The 26,915-nt window shown below is 44.7% G+C and overlaps 1 protein-coding gene across 1 annotated transcript in view; it reads left to right on the top strand.

Moving 5' to 3' along the window:
* KIF5C (kinesin family member 5C) overlaps positions 1-26,915 on the top strand; it is a gene marked incomplete at both ends in the record, with an annotated part of 159,362 nt that overhangs the window by 34,455 nt on the left and 97,992 nt on the right. The window contains one exon of the mRNA XM_080689585.1: positions 25,260-25,350. Coding sequence (XP_080545711.1) covers positions 25,260-25,350 — 91 coding nt within the window. The remainder of the gene's footprint in view (positions 1-25,259; positions 25,351-26,915) is intronic.

Raw genomic sequence — 26,915 nt, 5'->3', positions numbered from 1 at the left:
TAAATAAAAACATTGAATTAAAGATAGAAATGTCCGTGTGCGGCTGTGGCAGAAGTTGTGATGGTGTGACCAAGTGCCTGAATTGAGAAACGTTGACTGAGAGAGGGAAGAGGAACAAAAACCTAACCCTAGGGAAGGCCAGTATTGAAAAAGAAGAGACTTTATAGCCAGGCATGGTGGGGCACACTTGTAATCCCTGTACTTGAGAGGCTGAGACCGGAGGAGGGCAGCTTCGGGGGGCCAGCCTTCACAACTTAGACCTTATGTAACTCAGTGAGACACTGTTTCAAAATAAAATAGGGCTGGGGGTGTAGCTTGGAGGTAGAATGCCCCTGGGTTCAAGCTCCAGTATCACCAAAAAACCCAAAAACAAACCAACCACAAAAGACTCTGAAGAAGCAGGGAACTTTAAAGAAGGCAGTGCAGGGGGCCGAGCCGTCAGTGGCAGCGGGGGGAGGGGGGGCCAGGCAGCAGGCTTATTTTGGTGAGGGCAGCGAGGTGAGAGTGGGGGCGACAGGGCTGCTGTGGGCTTTGCTGGCACCGGGCTAGCTGCCCAGCGTGGCTGCTGCGGGCCGACCTTCTCCACCTTTTGCTAAGGGCTCAGTGTGTGGTGATGGCAGGGCGAGGTGGATGAGAGGCTTTGCAGTTTTGGTTTTGGTGCTGGAGATTGAACCAGGTAGAACCGTTGTACCTCTGAGCAATACCCTCAGCCCTTCTTATTTTTTATTTTTGAATAGGGTCTCACTAAGTTGCTGAAGGCCTTGCTAAATGGCTGAGGCTGGCCTGGAACCTGTGATCCTCCTGTCTCAGCCTCTCGAGTACTGGGATTATAGATGTGTGCCACCATGCCCAGTGGATAGCAAAAATATGGACATGTTTTTAGATCATAGAGGAGATGGTGAAGATGCCTGGGACAGGAGACAGAGGGAGTCGGGTCAAGGGGGCTGGGATGCGGGTTTACTTAGGATGGAGACTTACAGGGAGATTTCCCTGGGGCCAGAAGGAAGGGAGGCCAAAGATGAGGGGGGAGGGGAGGCGTCTTCTCTCCTACCAGTAAATGCTGCAGGGGAATTTTAACCAGTTTTTAACATCTGAATAATTCATCGGAGGAGGAGAGTGGAGAGCCAGGATGAGCACGGAGAGAAGCGTGAAAGTAGAGCGCAGGATCTGGGCCAATACAGATGAGTCCATCACTGAAGTCCTGGGGGAGGGAGCTGCTGCCAACGGATGGCTTTACCTGGGAAGGGCCCGGTGCTCAGCAGCCCTGTCACCAGTAACAGAAGAGGACAATGGGGGTGGCAGCTGTCCTCAGACAGACTTGGGGGGGACTGATCTAAAATCACCCATGTGGGGCCCTCTGCTGTCTCTGGAGGCGTCTTTGGGGGAGTTGCAGAGAGAGCTTTTCCCTTCACAGTGGCTGGTCGGCTGTCTTGGGGTACATGGAATCACCTCCATGAGTCACAGAATCAGCCTTCTCCTCAAAGAGCAGCCTGTGAGGGTGAGGGGCAGCAGCCTGCTATTGCTTCAGTGAAGGCTTCCGCCCAGAACTTCCCATCCGCTCTGAAGCTCTGGGCTTTGGGCACAGTGGCACAAGGCACCAGGTGTGGAACTACGGCCAGGGCAAGTGCCCAGCGCACTGCACGGCAGCCCCAAGCTCTGCTCCTTGACCCCGAGGCTGAGGCCTCTTCTTGGCGCTTGAATCGTCTTCCTGTGTGGGTTGGATCGTGGAGCATGTGGAAGCAAAGTTGTTTGGAACAAATCTAGCCCAGGAAGGAAAGGAAAGGGATTTTCTGTGCGAGGCTCCAGGCCTGGTGCTTCCAGGCCTCAAATCCAAGGCTCCTGAAGGAAGAAGGGGGCAGGGGTAGGGAGAGAACACCTGAGCGTACCCCTTCTGCCTTACCCAGTAGCCCAAGGGCTGGGTGTGACTGGGCCCTCCCGCAGGCTCTCCCAGGGTGAAAGCAATTTCTGCTGTTTGGTTGAACTGGAAAGCAGTCTCAGCCTTCCCTGCCGGAGTCCCTGTTGAAGCTTTCCGGGCCCTCCCCATCTCAGGCCTTTCCAGCCTCCTTGGTGGCTCTGCTGCCATTGACACTAATAGCTTCCGCCAGCCTGGCTTCTCTTTTATTTCAGTCCTGCCCTGATCACAGATGTGAAGTGATCTGGAAGAGGCATCCTAGTGTTCACCAGGGTTGAAAGTAGACCTTCCCAGGCAGCTCAGATGATTGCTTTTAGAAGCACTAACTATATTCATTTTCCACAGAATGCATTAGGAGGAGCTGGGTGGGAACCCCTGGCGCCTGCCCCCCTGGGATTTGCCCACCAACTGGGGATGAGACAGACTCAGAAAAAACAAAACCAAAAAAAAAAAAAACCCAAAAAACAAACAACAACAACAACAACAACAACAAAAAACCCAACAACAACAAAAAATAGGAAAAAAAAAGGTTTGGAAGCAGGTGGACAGAGAGAGAGAATAGGGTTAAGAGGAGGCATTTGTAGTGAGGCAGTTATTGGGTCCAGCAATAACACCCCAGTGTCTGGACATTCTCTTTAGAGGGGATGGTACTGGGGATTGAACCCAGGGGCATTTGACCCATTCTACCTCCAAGCTATACACTCAGCTCTTTTTAGTTTGAAATGGGGTCTAAGTTGCGGAAGCTGGCCTTGAATCTGTGACCCTCCTGTCTCAACCTCCCACGTACTGGGATTACGGTTGTGCCTTGGCGCCCAGCTTGTCTAGACATCCTTTGCTTCTGTCTTCATGTGCCAGGCACAAAGTGAGGCCTTTTCTTCTCTCATCAGGGGATATTAGAAACAGTGGTCTCAGAGTAATTTAAGAACAGCCTGAGTATGTTTTAATTAACTACCCTATTAGAGTTCCCTCTTTCAGACAAGGTAAAGCCATGTCTATCTACCCTGTTTCTTCTTTCTAACCCTGTCGTCATCTTAAAGACCCACCTTGGCCTTAGCACAATTGAACAGGAGTTAGAAACATGGGCTCTTGTTCCAGTCCACACTTAATTAGGTAACCTGATTCTAGTCATGTAACCACCCAAAGCCTCTGTTTATTTAACTGTAAAAAATAGACACTCTAAGCTGAGCAGAGTGGTGCGTGCCTATAATCCTAATAGTTGGGAGGGTCAGATGAGAGGATTGCAGGTTCGAGGCCAGCCTCAGCAATTTAGCCAGACTCTGTTTCAAAATAAAAGATAAAATGGGCTGGGGCTGTAGCTTGGAGGTAGAATGTCCCTGGGTTCAATCCTAAGTACAAAAAAGAAGGGCAGCTCATCCTACTGCTACATGTGGTCACGGTGGGCTCAGCGAGGTCGTTTCTGCAGCACACGCAGAACACTGGTTCTGGCAGCTGTTAAGTAAATGTTCTTCCTTCCTCTGGGTCCCGCTCTGCGCTCAGCATCGCTCCTCACTGTCTAGTGAGGCGCCGATCAGCGCTGCTAACGTTCTGGATGCTTGCTTAAAATAGACAGGAGTTACTTCGTGTGAGACTTTGCATTTTTTAAACTGACACATTTTTTTCATTAGACATTACTCTCACAGAATTATAGAATGGAACGAATCTGTGAAGTTATCTACATAATGAGGCCAGTGTGGCACAAAAGCAGTGAAGTCCCTGAAAATAACAGCCGAATTTTCACCTGCACGTTGTTAGAGCTTAACGTACCTAGGAGAGAAAAGCTGCCTGCCTATCCTGTGTTCTTGCCTTTCTCATTAGACCCTAAATGCGTGGTGCATGGGGACTGAGCCATTCTCATGATTGGCTTCCTAGAATCTAGCAGGTTGTCGGACCAGGAAGCTCAGTAACTATCTGTTAAACAAATGAAGGTATTTCTACCTAGGACGTTTGATTTGTTTGGTACTGAAGGTTGAACCCAGAGGCATTCTACTTCTGAGCAATACCCTCAGCCCAGTTATTTTAAAATTTATTTTATTTTATATTTTATTTTATTTTTTGGTGGTACTGGGGATGGAACCTTCTACCTCTGGGCTACACACTCCCAGACCTATTTTTATATTTTTTTTTAAATTTGGAAACAGGGTCTCTCAAGCCAGCGAGGCTGGCTTCGAACCTGTAATCCTCCTCTCAAGCACTCTCATTACAAGTGTGCGCCACCACGCCCAGCTTTATTTTTTATTTTGAAACAGTCTTGCTGTTGCTGAGGGGCCTCACTAAGTTGCTGAGGCTGGCCTTCAACTTGTGATCTTCCCATCTCAGCCACCCAAGTACGGGGACCACAGTGTGCCGCCATGCTCAGCTACTACCTAGAACGTTTTGAAAAAGATAGGGGAGACTGAAGTAAAAGTGTGGAAGCCAGAGTGGCTTCAGGAGTGGGTGTGGCCAGCTCCTGGTCATGCCGGCCACTATGGAGGTCGCTTTGCCTTAGGGCATCTCTTTGGATTTTGACCATGGTGTGGTAGAAGGAGCACGGGCATTGGAATCAGACCTGGGCTCAAGTGTGCCGAGTCTGCCGCCTCCTGGCTGGGTGACATTATGGAGTCGATGTGTTTTCCCTGTCATGATGCAGGTTATGATATCAGCTGCATGGGATTGTTGTGAGATGCAGGGTGGTGGCAGGCACCTCTTTATCCTCTCTCCACCTTGATTTTTGGACTATTTGGATGATTTCACAGATGGCGTGCTTGCACTTGGAGGCTGACGGACAGGCAATCTCTGTAGAGTGATTTGAAAATAAGTCCTTCTGGCCTGGTCAGCACCGATATTTGGCTGGCTTCAGGAGGGGCTAACATGGCTTGTGGCTCAACATGAGCATCAGTGAATCAGACTCCTGGACGTTCCAGGAGCTTGTTGTGTGGTTCTTTGTCACCTGTGTTTGTACCATGGCTCCTCCTCCCAGCTCAACCCTGAATCCACTCTCTAGTTTTCATCTCCATGCCCACTTCTTATTTCAAGCTTCCCTATACCTTTCTGGACTTCTCCAATGGCCTCCTCACTGGTCTTTGTGTTTATCTTCCTTCATGGTCCCTTCCAATATACCCAGTCTCCATAGAGCAGCCCAAACAGAGACCAGATCAAACTATTCCTTTGCTCTAAGGTATATTACAGGCCGGGTGTGGTGGCACACAACTGTAATCCCAGTACTTGGGTAGCTGAGTCAGGAGAATCATAGGTGTGATCATCAGGTTTGATAATGGGTTACCTCAGAAACGTAGTAAGACTCTCACCAACCTAGCAAGACCCAAACCAAAATATTAAAAAAGGGACTAGAGGTACAGCTCAGAGGTAGAATGCTCCTGGATTCAATCCTCAGTAGCGCGCTCTCTCTCTCTCTCTCTTTCTCTCTCTCTCTTTCTCTCTCTCTCTCACAGAAATACACTGCTTACAAGAGCTGGGTATGGTGGTACACACCTGTAATTCCAGTACTTGGGAGGCTAAGACAGGAGAATCACAGGTTGAAGGACAGCCTCAGTAACCTAGCAAGACTCTTAGCAACCTATCCAGACCCTGTTTTGAAAGAAGAAATAATAATAATAATAATAATAATAATAATAATAAAGGCTGAGGGTGTAGCTTAGAGGTAGAATGCTCCTGATTTCAATTTCCAACACCAAAAAAAATAAAAAAATAAATAAATAAAAAGAAGTGCATTAGAGATGTGCATTTTGGGTGTTTTACTACAGGGCTTTCTGAACCGGATTTCTGCTTGGCTCTTCCACATCATCTCATACCATCCGATTCCTTGCTCCCTCCAGACAGAACAGCCCACTTCCCAACAGATGGAGTGTGTCCTAACAAGACTGCTCTCTCGTTTGCCTCCACCTGGGGCGCTCTGTCTCTCGCTCTCCCCGTCTCCAGGTCACGTCCTGAGGAACCATCCTTCCTGACCCTCACGTCACAACCTAGCCCAAGTGATCTTTGTGATGCTCGCCCGTTGCCTCTCGCTCAGTTACAATAAAAGCTCCAGAGAGACCAGGAGACGCGCGTGTCTCAGCCCTGCTTCACCGTCACTGTCTGGAATGGTACTTGGCACAGGGAGGAGTCTCAATCAGTATTTGTTGAAGAAAGCAGAGAGAAGAGCAATTCTGAATCTGTAAGACTACGAAATGCATCTAGTAGTGCCTGGAGACTGCTGACTGCGCCACACGGAGAAGCTGAGAGGGGCTCTCAGTGCTCTGGGTTGGACAGGGGAACATTATTATGTCAACGAGGGGAATTGCTTCTGACAATGAAGCTTGCTTGGGTCAAGATACACAGCACATTGGATCTTTGTGTGTGGTCAGGAGTCTGGAACACTGGGAAATAAGACCCTGCTCCCCAGTTACCTGACACTGTGCCACTGTTAGGCATTATTGCTGAACTCCGATTTCTCCATCTGTAAAATGGGCATACTCGTACTAATTCTGGAGTTTGCTGTGGCAATGCAAGCTAGTCTATGCCCAGGATCTGTTCAATGACTGGCAGTATTTATTTTGAAATGAAAATTTTGAGGTTCAATTGACTTAAAGCATAGTATCAAAAGTTAACTTGATTAAACAAATATGTTTTAAAACTTTTAGTAATTATTATAAATGCTGCAGGTTACCCAGAGATGGGTAAGGCAGAAAATAGGTCCCTAAGTAATAATAACAACAACAAAAATCTATAAAAGTTGTGTTGCTAATAACATGGTTTGTAATTTGTAATATGCCACTTATTAGTATTTTCATTGGCTTTGTTACTTGATCCAAGTCTTCTCATGGCTTGAGCAGGAGCCTAGTAAATAGAGGGCAGGTTGGAGCAAGGGAAGAGATTTACTCACAATGACAGTAGAACATGGGCATAGTGGACTAATGTCTAGAGATGACCATCTTAACTCATCATAAGTCATAAGTTCCTTTATTCTTTAGTATGGGTAATAGAAGTTTAGGCAAGCTGGACATGGTGGTGTACGCTTGTAATCCCAGTACTTGGGAGACTGAGACAGGAGAATCTGGGTTCATGGACAGCCTCAGGTACTTAATGAGGCCCTCTGCAACTCAGTGAGACCCTGTTTCAAAATAAAGAATAAAAAAATAGGGCTGGAAGTGTAGCTTGGAGGTAGAATGCCCTAGGTACAAACTCCAGTTCCAAAAAAAAAAAAAAAAAAAAAAAAAAGTTTAGGCAAGGACTGGAGACTACAGACATCCAGATGCTGCTCTGTGGTCTGGGATAGGACACTGTGACACCTGGTGGTTGGTATGCATGTGACCACAGGAAAATCTTGAAAACATCTTCGCATCCTCATCTGTGTCATCAGACTTGTTCCATTCACCCACCTGACACCCCGCTGAGCCCAAGTGAAGAGTTGGTTTCAACAAAGGTGGCCTTCAAGGCTGGGCGTGGTGGCGCATGCTTGTAATCCCCGCGCTTGGGAGGCAGAGACAGGAGGATCGTGTAGGTTCGAAGACAGCTGCACACGCTGGCTTAGGAGACCCTGTTTCCAAATAAAAATGTAAAAATAGGTCTGGGAGTGTAGCCCGGAGGTAGAAGGGCTTCCAGGAACCCCAGTACCACCAAAAAAAAAAAAAAAAAAAAAAAAAAGGTGGCCTTCAAGTCCCCCAAAAGTAACCCAGGTTACTATTATCATGACCTCCAAGTCAGAAGTATTCATCTACAGCAGAGCTAGTGGGAGACTGGTAATATATGAACTCAGCTGTGACTTCCAGAATTAGTGATTTAAAAAAATATATAGAAGATGGCGACCGAGAAAAGCGGGGCTTAAGAGCCCCGCTAACAACCAATCTCCATTACCACAAAATCAGCGCCTTTCATAGCCAGAAAACACCATCACCAGAGAAACAAAAAAATCACCAGGCTCCAGAGAGAAAGCTGACTGAGAACAGAGCTCAGAGCCACAGAGGAGATACACCGGCCTCAAGCCCGAGGACGTGGCAGCAGCGCCATACTGCCGGCGGCAGTGGCAAATTCACCGGACAGCTACAGCAAGCCGAGGTGAGCCTCTGCGGAACAGCCAGGCGGGATTTCTCGCCGCAGGTAAAATCTAAAGCTCCCAGTGGCTGAGCTCAGCACACGCCGCAGGGATTCAGGGTGGAAATCAAAACCAAGAAGAAATACGCCAGCCTCACGGCCGAGGGCGTAGCAGCGGCGCCATATTGCCACCGACGGCAGCAGCAGAGAATTCACCGAATCCAGTACAGCTACATCTGCATACTCAAGAACAGTGAGTCAAATTGCGGGCCACAGAGGAGAAATCCCAGTACTGTACTCCCTGGGACTTGACCCAGTGGGGGAGTGGCGGTGGCAGAGATATCACACCATAGGAGAACGTGCAACCTGGCACCCCCCACAGTCTAAAGCAGCCTCTATCGACTCTCTGGGTCGGAGACTCTGTGATACAACCCAGTAAAGGAGTAGTGGGGTCTGAGATACTACTGACTCGAGATCCAGAACACCTTAAGTGAAGTCATAGTGACCCAAGGGAAGAACCCAGAGAAGGCACAAACTTCCTAAAACATGGGAAAGAGGAATAATACTGGAGCAATGAATGCCCACAACCCCACAACATCAGAACCCGATAAAACTGAAAATCAGAGATTTCTAGAAGATCAAATCAGGAAAATAACTGTAGAAATAATAGAGGTGCTTCGAAAAGAACTCAGAGAGAGCCAAAAAGAGATAAAGGATGCAATTAATGAAGTAAAGGCCTCAATTCAAAGCACAAACAACCGATTAGAACACATGGAGAACAGAATCTCGCTCTTAGAAAATGATCATTCCAAAAATGAATGCATAGTTTCTAATCTAGGAAAAAATATCCGACAGCAGGAATCTGATATTGAAGAAATATGGGCCCATTTTAAGAGAGCTAACCTAAGAATAATTGGAATAGAGGAGGGAAAAGAAAGTGAAACCAAAGGGATCAACAATCTCTTCAAGGAAGTAATAACAGAAAATTTTCCAAACATAGAGGAAGAGGTTGATACACAGGTCCAGGAAACTTATAGACCTCCCTTTAGACAGGATCGGAGAAGAGGATCCCCACGCCACATAATTGTCAAAATGACCAATGTGGAAGCCAAGCAGAGAATCTTAAAGGCAACAAAAACAAACGGCCAAGTGACATTCAGAGGCAAACCAATTAGAATCACTCCAGACTTCCCAAACCAAGTTATGAGAGCCAGAAGGGCTTGGAGTAACATATTCCCAATTTTGAAAGAAAACAACTTCCAGCCAAAAATTTCCTACCCAGCAAAACTTTCTATCAAATTAGATGGAGAAATAAGAAGCTTCCATGACAAACAGAAACCGAAGGAATTTATGTCTTCAAAACCAGCACTAGAGAAAATACTCAAAGAGATTAACTACAAAGAAGAAATAGGTAACACACACCAGAACCAGAGAAACAAGAGTTTCCATCCAACAGTCAACTAAGATTGGTTATCTGTGGAGATTCATTACTTATGTTAGTCTTTTACCTATCTCTAAATGGTATTGTTTGCCTTTATTATTGTTAATTTTTAGGATTTCTAGTTGGAATATTAATATACCTTCAGATATAGCATTTGGAAATATTTTATCCCATTCTATTAGTAACTATTAACTCTGTTTACATTATCTTTGGATATACAATATTTTTTTTTTTATTTTTTAGGGAGTTTGTATACTCTTCTGTTGCCTGTGCCATTGAAATCATATCCAAGAAATCACTGCCAATTTCAATGTTGTGAGGTTTTATGACCCAGATTTTCTCCTAAAAGTTTATAGTCTTAAGATTTATATTTAGGTCTTTTATCTATTTTGAGTGAATATTTGTATATGGGATTAGGTAAGGGTCCAACTTTATTCTTTTCCATGTAATTATTATGTTTCAACAATATTTAGTTAAAAGATTAATATTTCCACCACCAAATGTTTGTGGAAACCTTGTCAAAAATAACTTGACAATATAGGGAAGAATTTAGCTCTAGGCTTTTATTTAACTCCAAGGGTTTATATATCTGCCTTTAGAATAGTACTACACTGTTTCAATTATTGTAGCTTTATATGGTTTGAAATCAGAAAATACCTATCTTCTAGCTTTGTTCTTTTTCAAGATCGTTTTGGGTATCTAGAGTCCATATTCCATATTAGGATAGATTTTTTTTCCTGAAAAATAAATATATAAATATATGATAGTTTCACCTAAAAAAAATAGAAAAAAATATTCTCTGGTAAGAAAGAAAGTAAAAAGAAATATTGAAATGTTATCTTTAAGTCATCAAAAGCTTGGTATCAGACAAATGAAACTGTTATGTGAGATTATCATTTTTAATTCTGGATAAATTGCTATAATACTAGATGTCAACCACTAAGCCAAGCATGGGAGGGAGGGATGGGGAGAGAATGGGGTGGGGATCGGGTGGGGGCTGACTGGGTGATGTGTGCATGTATGTCTACAAAAGTTTGTATCCCACTATGATGTATGAATACAGTGCACCAATAAAAAAAAACAAAAATTAAAATTAAAATTAAAAAAATTAAAAAAAATTAAAAAAAATATACTTTTATTGGTGCATTGTAGTCTTATATGATAATGTAGTTTAGAGTGATAGGGACATACATGCACATAGTACTTGTTAGGGTGAAGCTAGAGGGTTTATATAGGTTTTCCCTCTGTTGCAGGTTCACAAAATCATGTGTAGTGAATATAACATGGGCTTTGAGACTCTGTGCAAGCCAGGGACCTTCCTGAACCCGACTTTGTCACTTTTACAATGCAATAGAGAGCAGTTGTTAGAAATGTTTATTATGCTCAGTCAAAGCAAAGGGTCTAACACACAACCTTTGATGCTCAAATATACCAGCCCTCTCTCACCCATCTGTGATCCTGGATCCTCTGCTCTGTCCATGGCATGGTGCTTCCAGATGACTGTAATCTGAAGTAGTTGGTAAACAGAGATCACTTGTAATAATGGTAATAATGTTAAAGTGCCAGGGGAAGAGGGGAGATGGAGAGGGGAGGGAGAGAAAGAGAGAGAGAGAGAGAGAGAGAGAGAGAGAGAGAGAGAGAGAGAGAGAACACAAAGGTTTTATCTTGGAAGCAATATTTGGTGTGAACTTGAAGGAAAGATAGTGTTTGGATGATAATAAGGTCAAGGCATTGAGTGGCCATTGTGGTTAGAGGCACCATGAGAGCAGTGGGTAGATGCAGGAGCCTGTGAGCATGCCACCTGTGTTTGGTAGGAAGCACCCAGGCAGGAGGGTTGGCGCATCCCATGTTGTAGAAGGCATTTCACTAGGGGGCTTTTGTTGAGAGGACATCCTAGCAGTTGTTAAGGACCCATTTTAAGGAGCTGTCAAAGGTAGATGGGTTTGGCAGAGCATGTAGAATGCACTGAGGGGAAGAGAGACAAGTGGACCACTTAGAAGGCTTTTGCAGGAATCCTGGCAAAAAGTAGTAAGAAAGCTGAGATGCAGAACAAAAGATAGACTAAAGAAGTGATGGCCTACCCCCACAACTGATGTAGTGAAGAACTGTGGGAGAGACGGCTCTGAGATTTCCAGCCTTAGATCACTGGGGATAGCAGTAGAAAGAGAAGGAGGAGGAGGAGAAGGGAGGAGAAGGTAGGCTTGAGCTCTCCAAGGCATGTCCCTCCATATCTGTGGGGGACTGGTTTTAGGTTACCTCACAGGTGCCAAAATCTCTGGATGCTCAAGTCCCTTCTATAAAATGGCATGGTATTCACACATAGTTTATGCAATCTTCCCCATACTTCAGATTATCTCTAGATTACTTATAGTACCTAATAAAATGTAAATACTATGTAAATACTTGCTATGCTGCATCATTTGGGGAATAATGGCAAGAAGAAGGTCTGTACATGTTTAGCACAGAGGCAATTTCTTTCAAACAGTTTTGATCTGAGGTTGGTTGAATCTTGGGATGTAGAAGCTGCAGACACGGAGGGCTGACTGTATATGGTTTAGGGTGTTAGGGGACATCCAGCTTGATGCTTTCATCAGACAGCTAACAATGTGGGCCCGGGCTTCAGAGCTGGAGCTAGAGTTTTGTGAGCCTTCAACAGGGCTATGGTTGAAACTACAGGGGCATTAAAGTGCTTCCATGGGAGACAGTACAGAAGAGAAGGGTGCATAAAACAAAAGAGAGAAAGGCAATCACTATTAAAAAATTGGCAGGAAGCAGGGCGTGGTGGCACATGCTTGTAATCCCAGCATTTGGGAGGTTGAGACAGGAGGATCGCGGTTCACGGACAACCTCAGTACTTAGTGAGAATCTTCGCAACTCAGTGAGACCCTGTTTCAAAATAAAGAATGAAAAACAGGGCAGGGGATATAGCTCGGACGCTGAATGCTCCTGGGTTCCATCCCCAGACACACCCCCCCAAAAAAAAAAAAAATTTGGCAGGAAGAACTATTGACAGAGGAAGAAAAGAAATCAAAGAGGAAAGAAGCTGAGCCTGTGTGTGCAGCATCCGGGGCAGGAGGCCCGAAGCTGGGCTAGACACACACACTTCTAAACGGTCTATTTAGAGGATGTTGCAGGTTCTCAGGTCTCAGAATTGAAGATTAGGAGGCCATACAGCCTTTCAAGAATGAAATGAATAAGGGCAAAAATTAGATGGCAGGAGGAGTAAGGAAGGAAGGAAGAGAATTCCAGCTTTCCAAGTAGTGTGAGAAAGAGGGTAGAGATGCGGCAGTTGTTAAAAGGAGGACAAAGAAAAAAATGGTAGAAGAAAACGCTTTATGTCAAAAGGAAGGAGGCTGTGAAGAGACCCTGGCAGGGAACATGACATGCGAGAGAGAAGGTTCAGGAGGTGCCCCCATCCTGGGTGTAGGTGTGGAAGCCACAGCTGACCTAGATGCCTGCCTGGAATTTCAGCCTGAACGCTGATCTGCCTGCTCCTCCTACGCTGGCTGTGCAGGAGGCCGCACTGGCCTTTGGCTCTGTCCCCTCCACACACTGCTTTCCCCTGCTTGGCTTGGGAACTCGTCTTCATTGCTTGGAAATGAACTATTGGTTTGTCCCAGTTCTATTAACTAATGAATCTGATAGGCTAATTGCTGCTCCTGGCAGAGGACCAGAGAGCTCATTTTTATACCAGCTAGCCTTCTGAAACCCGAGCCTTTTGTTGTCTAACCCATTAAGCGGTTCAAGTGATGGAACTTCAAGTCAGGAAGGAGGCAGGAAGAGGCAGAAGGAGGTGCTGGCAGAATTTGCTCTTTCAGTTTCGTTTGCCTGTGGCTAACCAGCCCTGCCAGTATCTTAAGCACTGAAAAAATAAGAGTGCCCAGTTACCAGGTGAAATTAAAAATGTTTTAAAAGATGCAAAGCAGCTGGGCGTGGTGGCGCACGCTTGTAATCCCCGCGCTCGGGAGGCGGAGACAGAAGGATCGCGCAGGTTCGAAGCCAGCCTCGCTGGCTTAAGAAACCCTGTTTCCAAAAATAAAAAAGTATAAAATAGGTCTGGGAGTGTAGCCCAGAAGTAGAAGGGCTTCCAGGAACCCCAGTATCACAAAAAAAAAAAAAAGAAAAAAGAAAAAAGAAAAAAAGAAAAGCTGATGTATCAGCAGCACTTAAAAATCATTTCTTTTGGATTTTATGGATACAAAACTTGTAACTGAATTTAGCAATACCAAATCTTTTTTTCCCCTCAGTACTGGAAATTGAACCCAGGGATATTCTACCTGTGAGCTACACCCCCAGCCCTATTTTTTTATTCTTTATTTTGAGACAAGGTCTCACTAAGTTGTCGAGGACCTCACTAAGTAGCTGAGTCTGGCTGGGAACCTGTGATCCTTCTGTCTCAACCTCTCAAATACTGGGATTACAAGTGTGTGCCACCACGACTGGCTTACCAAATCTTTTTAAAACAATTTTTGTAGGCCGGGCGTGGTGGCGCACACTTGTAATCCCCGCGCTTGGGAGGCAGAGACAGGAGGATCGCGCAGGTTCGAAGCCAGCTGCGCGTGCTGGCTGAGGAGACCCTGTTTCCAAATAAAAATGTAAAAATAGGTCTGGGAGTGTAGATTCATAGCCCAGAGGTAGAAGGGCTTCCAGGAACCCCAGTACCACCAAAAAAAAAAAAAAAAAAAACCAAATTTTTGTTTGTGTGTGTGCCTTGACCACTTTATCTGCCAGTTGTGCAATCCACCGTTGTCTCTGGGTGGGTCAAATATCCTGCTTCAGGAATGAGGATTGTGTCTCACACTACACTGGGCTGCTTGAACTTTAAGGAGCCCAAGTCCCAGCCCGTCCACCCTAGGTTTTGTAGGCTGCTGAAGACTTACGTAGAGTTCGAATCCAGCAACGCTTCCTTCACAATGCTCATATTCTCTAGTTAAGCAGCAGTGGCTCCTTAGACATCAGTCATGTTATACCTATCCTGAACCTGTTGACTGCTTTAGGTTAATGTAATTATTTTCTTTTGCGAGACATCTTTTCTACAATTTGTAGGAGTTATCTGTAATAGAAGCAAATGATTGCACTCTGAGTTTTTCTATTCTAAATGTGACATGTTTTATTATAATATGTTAGAGCCAGAAAGATTCTATCTTTTATTTTTTCTAGAGAGGGAGAGGCCCAGAAAATATAGTTGTTTAAAAACAAAAATTTGATCAAATGTGTGGAATTCTTAGAAAATCTATACTTGAGGGATAAATATGTTCTCAGAGGAACAATTACAAGATGCAATATGGTGTTATGGGTAGAGAGATTGGCTGGGAACCAGAATTTCTGGATCTTGTTTCAGTTCCAATTGCTGCCTTCCATGTAGCCATGGGAAGTTACTCTCCATCCCCACAAAGAAAGCTAATACTCCTGTTCCACCCCCAAAATCCCTAGAAGCAAATGGAAATGGGGGACCAGAACATACCATAAAGTTAAAATTACTGTTCATTCATGGGATAATTAGAATATATGTGTTGTTTATGAAGAGTGAAAAACATTAACAGAAAATTAATTCTACTTCCAGTAATTATTTTCAGTATATGTTTATCAGAAGGCTCTTTTGTACCATATTATCCAAGAGGTGGTCTGGGCTAAAGCTCTTATATTTTAGTTTTTGGGCTTTTGTTGGGGGATACTAGGGATTGAACCTAGGAGGATTCTCCCCCAAGCTACATCCCCAGCCCTATTTTATTTTTTATTTTGAAACAGGGTCTTGCTAAGTTGCTGAGGCTGGCCCGGAATCTATGATCCTCCTATCACAGTCTCCCAAGTACTGGGTTTCCTGGACTGTGCCACCACACGCAGCTATATTTTAATTTTTTGACTAAAGAGAAGAGAGCTTCACATGTGTCACCATACATCTTCCGTGTTCCCACAAGCCTCAGCCTCACGAGAAGTTTGTCAAATGACAGTATGACACAGTGCTGCGCCAGGCGGCCGCCCCGGGACGGCGCGCCCCAGAAAGAAGGCTCAGCATCCTCCTTCTTCTTGCATTTGGCAGCATAAGCCCTCCTTCTACCTTCAGTGAAATGGCTTTTCTCCTTCCCTTCAGTGAGGAAAGATTTTTTTATTATTATTTTTAAATGAGACTTGACATCCAGTGTGCTGAAATCTGTTAAAATAATCCCAGCAGCCGTGTTTCCTCTTTTCTCTGAGTCTGCAGAGCATCGGGCTCTCCAGCTGAAAGTTGACTTTCTCTTGGGCTGCACGTGCTCAAGGCAGAAGCCGCTCGTTGGAGAGAATCGCAGACTCTCCAGGCTGCTTATATTGTCATGGCGTGCTAGAGCCGGAAAGAGAGGGAGAAGCTCATAGGTACATTATTTAAGGAAGAAAGCATCTGGGCAGGAATCAGCTGCCCTGACTTTTGCTACTATCTCCGTGGGGTGGTGGTTTAAGGCACAGCACAATTAAGGGGGGAACTACAGGGGAGGGGGGAGAGAGAAATGAGTTCTTTTTATTTTCATCTGAAGTAAAAATCATATAAATAAGAACCTTATTTTTGAAACAGAGCTTCCATTACTCTGGTTCCCAGAGCTCGCGTCTGTCTTCGTCCTGCCTGAGAGCCAGGCAATAACCCTGCCTTTCTTCAACATCTCTGGGGCAATTTTCCTTCCCAGGATAGTTTCAAAGCCATCTACCATCTTGAGAGTGAGTGTGTGTCTGTGCAGGGGGATTTTGGCAGAAAGGGAAGAATCATAGTCCAATTTCCTGCAGGAAAGAGATGTATGCGGTCCACTCTTGTGTGCTGCCTTTGTTCTTCTCCATCGAGAAGTGGCAGGCATTGCCTGGCAACTGCATTAGAAGCGAGTCCTGCTTTGTGGACGTCTGCTTCCCTGCAGATTCTCCTGGGAGCAGAGTGGCCTTGGCACCAGACGCTTTCCACGGGGTATAGAGCCAGTGTGGGGGAGGGCAATTCCTGGGGCCTCTCTGCTTGGTATTTATACCCCAGTCAGCCTCATCCCAGCACTGACAGGCGGCAGAGGGGAACCAAAAGGTGGAGCTGAGTGGAGAAGTCATATGCCTGAGGCTGTCCTTGGGAGGTTACATGGGAGGTCAGTGGACTCGGAAGAGGGTGTCCAGTGATGGAGAGAGCTGACAGTCACTGCCTTAGGTACACAGGTCTTTTTCCTTCCTTGGAAATTTGCAGGGCAGCTCTAGACAGATTCGAGGTAGGTGAGGGGGAGATATGGGGTCAAGGATGCAGAAAGGCAGGGCAACTCCAGGACTAAGAAAATACTGGAGGTGAGAATGAGAAGGGTCATCACCAAGTAAGATGTTGGCACATGGGAGATCTACATGTCTCCTGCTACCCCACACCACCTGCTGGTGTCCTGGCTCCCTGTCTCTAAGCTCCCTGGGGTGCATCCAGCAGGCATTAATCGTTGTCATTGTTAGTGGTCATACATCGAGCGCCTGCCTTGTACCATTAAGTACAGAGCACTGTGCTAAGTCAGGGCCTTCGAGAGTTGGCAGTAAATTAGAAACTGGTAATCCCCTGGGTAGGTGTGCCCTGTGAGTCCACAGTTTGGCAAGTGACCAGGACCCTTTTATGAAGGAGAAAGCATTCCTTTATCCAGTGTCCTAAGGCCACAACTCATTGATTTTTTTTTTTTTTTTCTGAGATGGGATCTTGCTGTGTTGTCCAGGCTAACCTCAAACTCATGCCTTCAAGTGATCCTCCTACCTTAGCCTCCCAAGTAGCTGGGAATACCGGTGCCTAGCATTGTTTATTTATTTATTTATTTTTATTTTTTATTTTTTGGTGGTACTGGAAGCCCTTCTACCTCTGGGCTATACTCCCAGACCTATTTTATATTTTGATTTGGGAACAGGGTCTCTTAAGCCAGCGTGGCTGGCTTCGAACCTGCGTGATCCTCCTGTCTCCGCCTCCCAAGCGCGGGGATTACAAGCGTGCGCCACCACGCCCGGCTATAGCAGTGTTTAGCTTGTTGAAATTTAAGAAGTATTTTAATTTCTACTCTCCCAGTGGCTGGGCATCTCCCAAAGTGTTGGCCCCGTGTTTGATACTGACTGTACAAATCTAGAACCTCTTCAGATTGACTGAATGAAAGACTCTTTAGGGAGCAAAATGGCTGGAAGTAAAAATACTTGTGCTAGGCCGGGGCTGTCTGGAACTGGTCATGAAATAAGAATTAGTAATTCTCTGGGTAGATTGGCCCTGTGGGGTTCTCCAGGAAGCAGACACTAAGCCCAGGGTTGAAGTGCAAGTTGCTTTGATGGTGGTCCTGAGAAACGCTGATGGAAGCAAAGTGAGATGGGACGCAAAGGGACCTTGAGGAGTCATCTCAGGAGCTACCACCACAATCAGCATGAGCTTCATCCTGCTGGGGGCTATCTGGAACATATGCCCTAGAGTCTCTTTCTTCCACCACCACCTCTGGTGAGGGAGGTAGGCACTGACCCCAGCTCCTTTAGCCCATGGTGAGAACAGCCAGAGGTGGGGCTTGGAAGGCACCCTGGCATGCTGTAGGTGACCAGAAGGACTCTGGTGCCAGCAGAGCCTTCAGCCAAAGAGCAGTGGTGGGAGGTCAGGCCAGCCTGTGAGGGTTGGGAGGGCATGGTTGGTCCCTGACAACATCTATTTCAAGTTTGCAGTGGGTATTTTCACTTGGGTTTTTGGAAGGCTCCAAAATTATAGTAGCAAAGCTGGTGAGCCTCCCCATGCCTGTACCACATGTAGCTCCTGAATGGAATTCATGGAAACCTTATTTGTTTTGGAAGAGAGAAGAGGATGATGATCCTGAAACAGTAACTCTTACATTAAATTAGTGGCTCCACAGTTTGCGGAGCTGAGCTCAGGAGTTGAAGACTTCAGGGCTTGAAAGAGCCCAGGATGCGATCCAGCCCTTGGGTGTTAGAAGGGCAGCAGCATGCCAAGTTCTGAGCTGGTACATTGTGAGCGATTCGCTTTTCTGTATCACTTCCCATAAGGGATCACTGCCATTTTGTGTAATACAAGGGCCTGGTATAAATTGGTCACCAAACTTTCTGCAGAATGACATTTACCCCATTGCAAGCATTGGCAAGGACACCAGGCACAGCCCTAGATCTTTTATTTGCAGGATTATATCTAGAAAGCAAGTATATCTGACCCTCATGGCCTGAAAGTGGGCACTGTTGGCTCCACTTAACAGATGAAGCTGAGCTCAGAGGAATAGGCTTTACAGCTTCCACATGATGCAGGTCTCATTTGGAGCCACTTTGTAAATGTTATGATAATAGCAATCAGAATGTTACAATGCCTAGAATAACTCTATATCCATAATGTACATTGAAATAAATTTATGACATGTTAAGTGTTAATTTATAAAACTTCTCCTGAGATACCATTCAACACCACACTCAGATGCCACTTCAGGCCCCCGAGGATGGCTATGAGAAAGAAGAGAGGCAATAACACGTGTTGGTGAGGATGTAGAAAACTTGGAACCCTCAAACACTGCCGGAGGGGATGGAAAATGGTGCAGCCATTTTGGAAAACAATTTGGCAGTTCTTCAAGAGTTAAACATAGTGTTACTACATAACCCAGCAAATCCACTTCTAGATACATGCCCAAGAGAAAAGAAAACATACGGTCACATAAAAACCTGTACATGAATATTCATCGCCACATTCGTAATAGCCCCAAAGTAGAAACAACCCAAACGCCCCATCAGCTGGTGGATATACAAAATTTGATGTATCTATTCAGTGGAATATTATTCAATCACAAAAATTATAGGTTTTTTTTTTTTTTTTTTTGCGGGACTGGGGATGGAACCCAGGGGCATTCGACCTCTGAGCTACAACCCCGCCCTACTTTTTATTCTTTATTTTGAAACCGGGTCTCACTGAGTTGCAGAGGGCCTCACTAAGTAGCTGAGGCTGTCCGTGAACCGCGATCCTCCAGGTCTCAACCTCCCGAATGCTGGGATTACAAGCGTGCGCCACCACGCCCGGCTCAAAAATGATAGATTTTAAGTCTGCCTTATGGGGTTTTGAGCAGGCTCCTGGACTCCTCTCAGGGTTCACAGAGATGGGCATTGTGCATTGCTCAGAGGTTGAATGGCTGACTATGTCCATATCGACTCTTAGGACGTTGAGGTTGTAATTCTCCTGCTATACTACTACAGCACACATAGCAACTATTCTTTGTTCATTGGACTAGTTAATTGCGCATTTGTAAATAATTTAGAATTGATCCAGAAGTAAATGGCTTATGCATATAGTTTCCTTGATGTTTGGAGAGAGCAAGTGACTTTTTTTTTTTTTTGGTACTGGAGATGGAACCCAGGGGCATTCTACCTCCCAGCTATACCCCTAGCCCTATTTTTTATTCTTTATGTCGAAACAAGGTCTCACTAAGTTGCAGAAGGCCTCACTAATTAGCTGAGGCTGTGAGCCAAGATCCTCCAGTCTCAGCCTCCCAATTGTTAGCATTATAAGCGTGCTCCACCACACCTGGCAGCAAGTGACTTTAAAGCAGAACTTCTGCAGTAGCAGAGCCTGGAGGTTTGGATTCCAGGCACATACTTGTCCATTTCTTACCTAACTGGCTGTGAGTCACCCACTCTCTCCTTATCTTACTTATACAACAGACATTGGGTTGCAGTGACCTGGAAGGACTTTTTGGCTCTGGAAAACTAAGATTTTTTTCTAATATACTCAACTTTCCACAGCAGGCTTATATCTTTCTTTTCTTAGCACCCATCAGCCTTTGCTTATTTATCATCCCTTCTGTTGAAAAGAATGATGACCCTGTGAAAGCCCCACTTTTTGCCAACCCCTCTTCCCTCCAGATCTCCAGCCTCAGTGGCTTTGTGGTTCACAATGGCTCAACTGCTCTGGGCTGGGGTAGGGCTTCTTATGTTAGCTCCTTAATCACTTTCACTTAAGTCTTCACATGTATGTCTTCTACTCTTCCAAATATGGCATGTTTCTTAGGGAGACAAGACGGCAGAAAGGAAGAATGCTTTAAATCAGAGCCTTCAGGTTATTTCTCCAAAGTAATGGAGCTGATACTGTGTGGTTCATCCTTAGTTTTCCAGTTTGTGAAATGGAGTCCCATCTTATAGGACTATGAGAGTTTAGGGAGTAGAGAATAAAAGGGTTTGTGTCATGGGGTTGGATGGTGCTGGTGGACAGAGAGGAGAAGGTGGCCAGCTCAAGCCGAGGGGCCTCCTTGTCTTCTGCACCTTCAGGAGTGAAGTCACACAAGCACCTAAGACAGAGAGTTAACGATGGTCTCAGTAATCAGCTCCTCTCTAAAGGCTCCTCAGGGTCTGAAGCTGAGTGCACAGAGTGAGTTTAAATCTCTCTGTGGAAATTTTAGCTTTTTTTCTTTTGCCTATTTTATTCTTTCTTAGTAAAGATAGACCAAAAAAAAAAAAAAAGTCATTCAAATCATTGGCAATCTCTGTTCACAACTCGCAGTTGTTCTTAAAGATTGTTACTACATTACTTCCCGATGACCTCTTCTTGGGATAGTTAATTTCATTTTTTTTAAAGCATCCCTTGTAGTTATCATCACCTAAACACACACGTGAGTCTTCTGCATTCCTGTCTCCCATGGCAGCGGATGTTCCTCCAGGCTGGGGAGCAGTTGCTGGGTAACAGGTCAGGTGTATTAATAGGCAGGCCATATGGTTCACAGAAATTTTGCTCTCAACTTGATAGGAATTCTGGTGGTATGATTTTTGTCTTTAATTTTAACTATGTAAGTGTAGGAACCATCTGCTGGTATTTATTTTTTGTGTGTGATCCTGGTGAGTTAGTAGTTGTAGTTATTCCACTCCTGTGTCTACGTGGAGGCGTCAGGAATGCTGGCATGCTTCATTTTCAGCAGTAGAGAATAACGTCGGGTGTATGAGTCTCATCCCCAGTCCCTCGCGAGTTATAGCAGGCTTTGGGAATTACATGGCTTCTATTTTAGCTGGATACATGCTTTACTTGTAGAGGACCATTTGTAGTGGGTGAGAATAGGTGACATATCATTGCCGTGGAGCAAACCAGATGGGGCCATGTGGCAGGGATGCCAGGGGGGCAGTAGGGCTGCTTTAGTTAAAATCATGGAAGCCCTGGAAGGAGGAGACAAGCAGGTGAGCTAAGTGAAGCCCATCAGTGGTGAGCCAGACGAAGATTTGAATTGAGGGAAATCTAAGGAAAAAGAAAGTGTTAATTAAGAGCACAGGTCTTGAGCAGGGAATGGGCACAGTGGAGGGGGAAGCCCAGTGGGCCGTGCTGTAATGAGAGAGAGGAGACTGCAGGAGACTGAGGGCAAAGAGGGTCTGGACTAAGTACAGTAGGAGCCATTGAGGGTCTTAAGCGAGGAGATGTTATCATCTGGTTTATAGTTTTAGAAAGCTCGGTCTGGCTGCTAAGTGGAAATGGATTGTTAGAAGTAAAAATGGCAGCAGGGACACCATTCAGGAGACTCTAGCTGTTGTGTGAAAGAGATTGATGGAGAAATGACAGACTGAGTTTGTGTGTATAGAGAGGGAGAAGGGATGGATGTTGGGATCTGGAATAGATGTTTTGGATATGGGATCTGTGGTACATACTGAATCATCATCATCTCTTCCTCCTCCTCCTCCTCCTCCTCCTCCTCCTCCTCCTCTTCCTCCTCCTCTTCCTCCTCCAAACCTGGAGATTGAACATAGGAATACTCTACCACTGAACTACATCCTCCCTACCCTTTTAATTCAGAGACAGGATCTAATTTGTCCAGGCTGGCCTTGAACTTGCAGTCCTCCTGTCTCAGACTTCCGAGTGGCTGGGATTACAGGCATGCGTCACCGTACTTGGCCATACTGAATGATTCTTAGATTTGTAGTCCGAGTGGGTGATTGGTGGTGCAGTTCTTACTCAGATATGGAGGTCATAATGGTTCTCTTTGGGCCCATTAAGTTTGGGATGGCTAGTGGACACCTAAGTGGAAGAAGGCATATGAGCCTGAAGGTTAGATAGAGATGAACCCTAAAATCTTCATATAAATTACATGAAAGTCAGAAGTGTCACCAGAGAAGAGGCTTTGATCTGGGCCCTGAATATACCATTATTTAGAAACCTGAAAGATGCCAGCATGGACACTGATGGAGGTTGTCAGAAGTTGGAGAGAACCATGTGCTGAATAGACACCCCAAAAGGAAAAGGGTCTCCAGAGGAAGATGATTGGTGACATCATCATCCAGTTTCAAGTGCTAGTATCCAGCACCAGTATAACTGTAATTTGAAAGGTTTGTTCCATAGCAGTAAACTCATGAAAACTAGAGTGAACTGGGCCAGTGTCTTCCTGTAAAACCCTCAGCCACAGTGGCATCAGAAACAGGGAGAATCTTGTCTCCTTGCATGCTGTGGGGAGAGCATGTGTTTAAGTCTTGATCAGGGTTTGTGAGGTTTTCCTACTATTACTAAAGCAGCAAAGAGAAACTGGTGTGTATATGGTTTATTATTTTTATTATTTTTCAATGCAATTTTATACCTGGCACAATTTCTCTGAAAGTATTTAGTAACTAAATTCCAATCAATTTTGCGTAAGACTTTCAGTGCATAAAGACATATAAAAATGTTTGCATTTTTAACTACTTAACATGTTCATTCTGACAAGATAGATGTCATAACAAATCGCTTTTCTACATTTTTTTATCCTTTTTTTTTTTTTTTAGTATGAATCCAGTTGTCATGACTTGAAGCTGGCTTCTGTTTAGAAGTTAACTTTAGATCAAAAAGTATTGTGTTATCTGCTTGCCGCCTGATAAATGATACTATTTAAATGAGAAGTAGCAAATTCTCCTATATCTGTTAAAGCCAAAGTATAACACACTGCAGTAAACATCTTAAATGGAAGGGCAGAATTGAGGGAGCCTACTTTTTGTACCATACACTATTATTTAATAAGTTAGTTTTCTTGCAGTATTAAGTACATTTTTCCCTAAAAACCAGAGCAGGATTGTACTGTCCACAAGACGGTTTATTCTGGTGAGTCTATGAAGTTTGGTGAAATAGTGGATTTGTTTAAAATTAAGCCAAGCTGCCTTCTCTTTCCATAAGGTTGGATGGGCGACAAATACTCAGGCAATCTCTGCAAATGTTAATTCTTACCTTTTACCCTACTGGTATTTACTTGAATTTTACAAATAGATAGAACTAATGAGAATGTAGTGGGTTGAGAGTTGGAGATAGATTGTGATGAGGGATATTCTTTGGGTTATTCAACGGAATACTTGGTTTAGTAAAGGGAGGGAACAAAACATCAAAGAAAAAGCCCTTTTCATACTTTTATTTTTTCAATTAAATGTACGTTTTTATATGCTTTTGTTGGTACATTATAGTCTCACATCATAATATAAACCATGTTGACAGTGACATACATGTCATAATTTTAGCTGAATGACTCTGACTCTGCTGCTGGGCATAAAAGCAAAACTTCATGGTACATGCACATTCTGCATTTTTCTAAGACAGAACTGAAGGTTGCTCATTTGCCTGGTTGGATCAATCCCATTTTCAAAGACTAAAGCTGAAGCATGAGGCCTAACGCATGGGATTTTACCTCCAGTCAGCTCTTCCCATAATGATAAACGTATGGGTGAGCCAGCCCAACAGCCCTGGGCTCACTGTGTGTGAAGGTCACAGGATGTAACAAGCCATGCTCTTGGATCCCCGAGGGGCACTTATCTTCCCAAGGAGCCAGGCTGTCCTTGGGTGGTTCTGGGTGCCCCCAGCCACCCGTAGGAGGCGTTTGGGTCTCCTCCATCTTCTACCTCCCCTCTGCCACTGGGGTAAAAGAAGACAAAGGACTTCCTCCTGGGTGGATGGGGCTGTGGGAAAGGGCAGGGGAAGGTGCCACTTGCCTGGGCAGTATTAACAGAGAAGAGACACCATCTGGACGGACGTCTATCTACTTACCACCTTCCCTAATGGCCAACACGTGCCTGGTATGAAAATGCTTAAGAGTGATAGAGCTTCTTCCCTTCTCTACTGGTTATTTCCTTGGATTGCATATGGTGCAGCGTCAAACCAAATTTCAGGACTCCGCACAGGGGAAATCTCTTGTTTTACTGGAGAAGGGCCCGCTTTTTCTCAGAAGCCTCAACTCAGTTAAGGCATCCCTTTTGCATGCAAAACACTTGAATTCTTTGGGACAGAACGCAATACTAAGGGCAGCGGTCTAAACCTCATTTTGTGGTCTTCTCTTTGAATAAACCCAAGTGTACCACCTGGGTTAGCAGTGCCCTGCGTGTCTTGCCTCCCAATTTCCCTGCCAACTCTGTCTCATACCATGCTCTTGTTTCTTGAACATTACCAGGCCTTTTGCTGCCTGTTGTGCCCTTTGCCTGGAATCTCTTCCACAGCTCTTTCCGGGGATCTTTCTGATTCTTTCAGCTTTCCCACCGAGGCCTTCCCTGCTGCCCTGTCACCTGCGCAGTCTCATTGTTCTATACCTAGTGTTTTGCATTTCCCTGTGTTTGCTTTCTTGCGTATTAGCTACCTGCTACATTTAATGAACAGTTCACCAGGGCACGACTCTTTCTCATTTGTTCAGCATCCAGTCCAGCACTAATTCTTGATAATTACGCATTCAAATGAACATTAACATGCCTTTCATCAAAAAAAAGTGTTTCAGATTTTAAAAAATATATTTTTCTCTCAGGTTCTTAATATGCAATACACATATACACAATGTACGTGTGGTTTATGCTGTAAAAATTCACTAGTAGGAAGGTATGGAACTAACTGCCTGAAAGAACAGGGTTGGTGATTTGGTGCCTGTAGTCTAACTACTAATCTTAGTGCTTTTTAGTTCTAAGCTACTAATGTGTTTTCTCCGCCCTTGTCTTTCTTTTGTCTGTCTTTTTCAGCAAGGGAAGCCATATGTCTTTGACAGAGTGCTGCCGCCCAACACAACCCAGGAGCAGGTTTACAATGCGTGTGCGAAGCAAATTGTCAAAGGTAAGTGCTATTTCTTTATTTCCTCCTGGGCCTTTCAGAGTAATGGGAAACATTAAGTGATATTTGCAGTCTAAGGATCAATGTGCCTTGACTATAAGCAGAGGCCGCTAATTAGAAACATTGAATTACAGCCTTGGCTCTGGGCCTGTTTTGCTGTGATGTCAGGCAAGTCATTCAGTCTCTCTACACCTCCTCTCTTTATTTCTTGTGCCACCTTTTTGGCATAGTTATCCAGTCGCCTAAAAGCTTAAAAGCCCAAGCTTTGGTCACATGATTTCTGTAATGCTTTTAAACCCCTACAGGTATAGAAGAACCTCCTTTTTCCTTTGAAGGAGAATATATATATATATCTATCTGGATGCCTCGGTTGTGTATCTTAACCGATGTACTTTGTGCATCTGTCTCTGTTTTACTAATATTGCTCTGAAAGAAATCTTACGTGTGGAAAGTTTTTGCCATCCAGAAATTGTCTAGGGTGTCATAAAATCACACCAACCCGCTGGTTAGCGACTGTTCTTGCTTTTCTGCGCTCCTTAATTAGGACTTTGCTAAACCCACATTCAGCTATCACCCCGTTCCTGACATTTGTTCTTCCAAACAGGTAGCCTCAAGCCTACATTTATGTCTCAGAGCTCAGTCCTTTTCTCTGGGACTGGCCTGGGCCCTGGAGGATTTGTGTCAACATAACAGCAGGGAGATGCAGCAATTTACACATGGCTCTACTTTGGCCTTTCCACTCAGAGGCAGGCTGGAGCCTGCCTGGCGGAGCCTGCCATCTGGACAGAGCTGGGGGGCATCTCCTGCTACTTTTCTGTTCATCAAATCCTTGCCTTCAAATCTGAATGCTATGGCAATCGCGCTGTCAAATGTCTTGACGCTGCCACTTCTATAAGTAGTGTTGGATTTAAAAAGCAAAAGGTAAAAACAAAACTTAAAAAAAAAAAAAAGCCCTGCTGTACTAATCTGCTTGATTTTAGAAGCAGCAAAGCTGACTAAATGATTTGAAATTCATGAAAACCAGCTCTGGGTACATCTGGTAGATTAATTCTGACCCCGGACACCTGCGTGGGAGACGCACGTCAGTATGCAATGTTCCTTGCTGAGATGTATGGTTATTCACATTCTTGTTGCAGACATCAATTAATTTGAAGGTCTTCACAGTGAGATGGTGATAGAAAACTGAAGAGAAAAAATGTCTGAATTTGAGCTCTTTCTGAATTAAGAATTCGAGCTTATATCTAGAAGCAATTTTTTTTTTTTTGATGATACTGTTTCTGGAAACCCTTCTATCTCCGGGCTACACAACCAGACCTATTAAATATATTTAATTTGGAAACAGGGTCTCTTAAGCCAGCGAGGCTGGCTTCGAACCTGCACGATCCTCCTGTCTCTGCCTCCCAAGCGGGGGCATTAGAAGACCATGCCCGGCTGGAGGCAATTTTTGTCTTCTCCCTTCTTTTACTCTTTTGCTTCTCTTCTTTTAAAAATTATAATTATAAGTGTATATTTATTGTACAAAATGATGGGCTTCATTGTGACAGTTTCACATGCACCTTGATGGTATC

This window comes from Muscardinus avellanarius (genome assembly GCF_963383645.1).
Source record: "Muscardinus avellanarius genome assembly, chromosome: 2".
NCBI classification, from domain to species: Eukaryota; Metazoa; Chordata; class Mammalia; order Rodentia; family Gliridae; genus Muscardinus; species Muscardinus avellanarius.
This window is presented reverse-complemented; position numbering and strand designations above follow the sequence as displayed.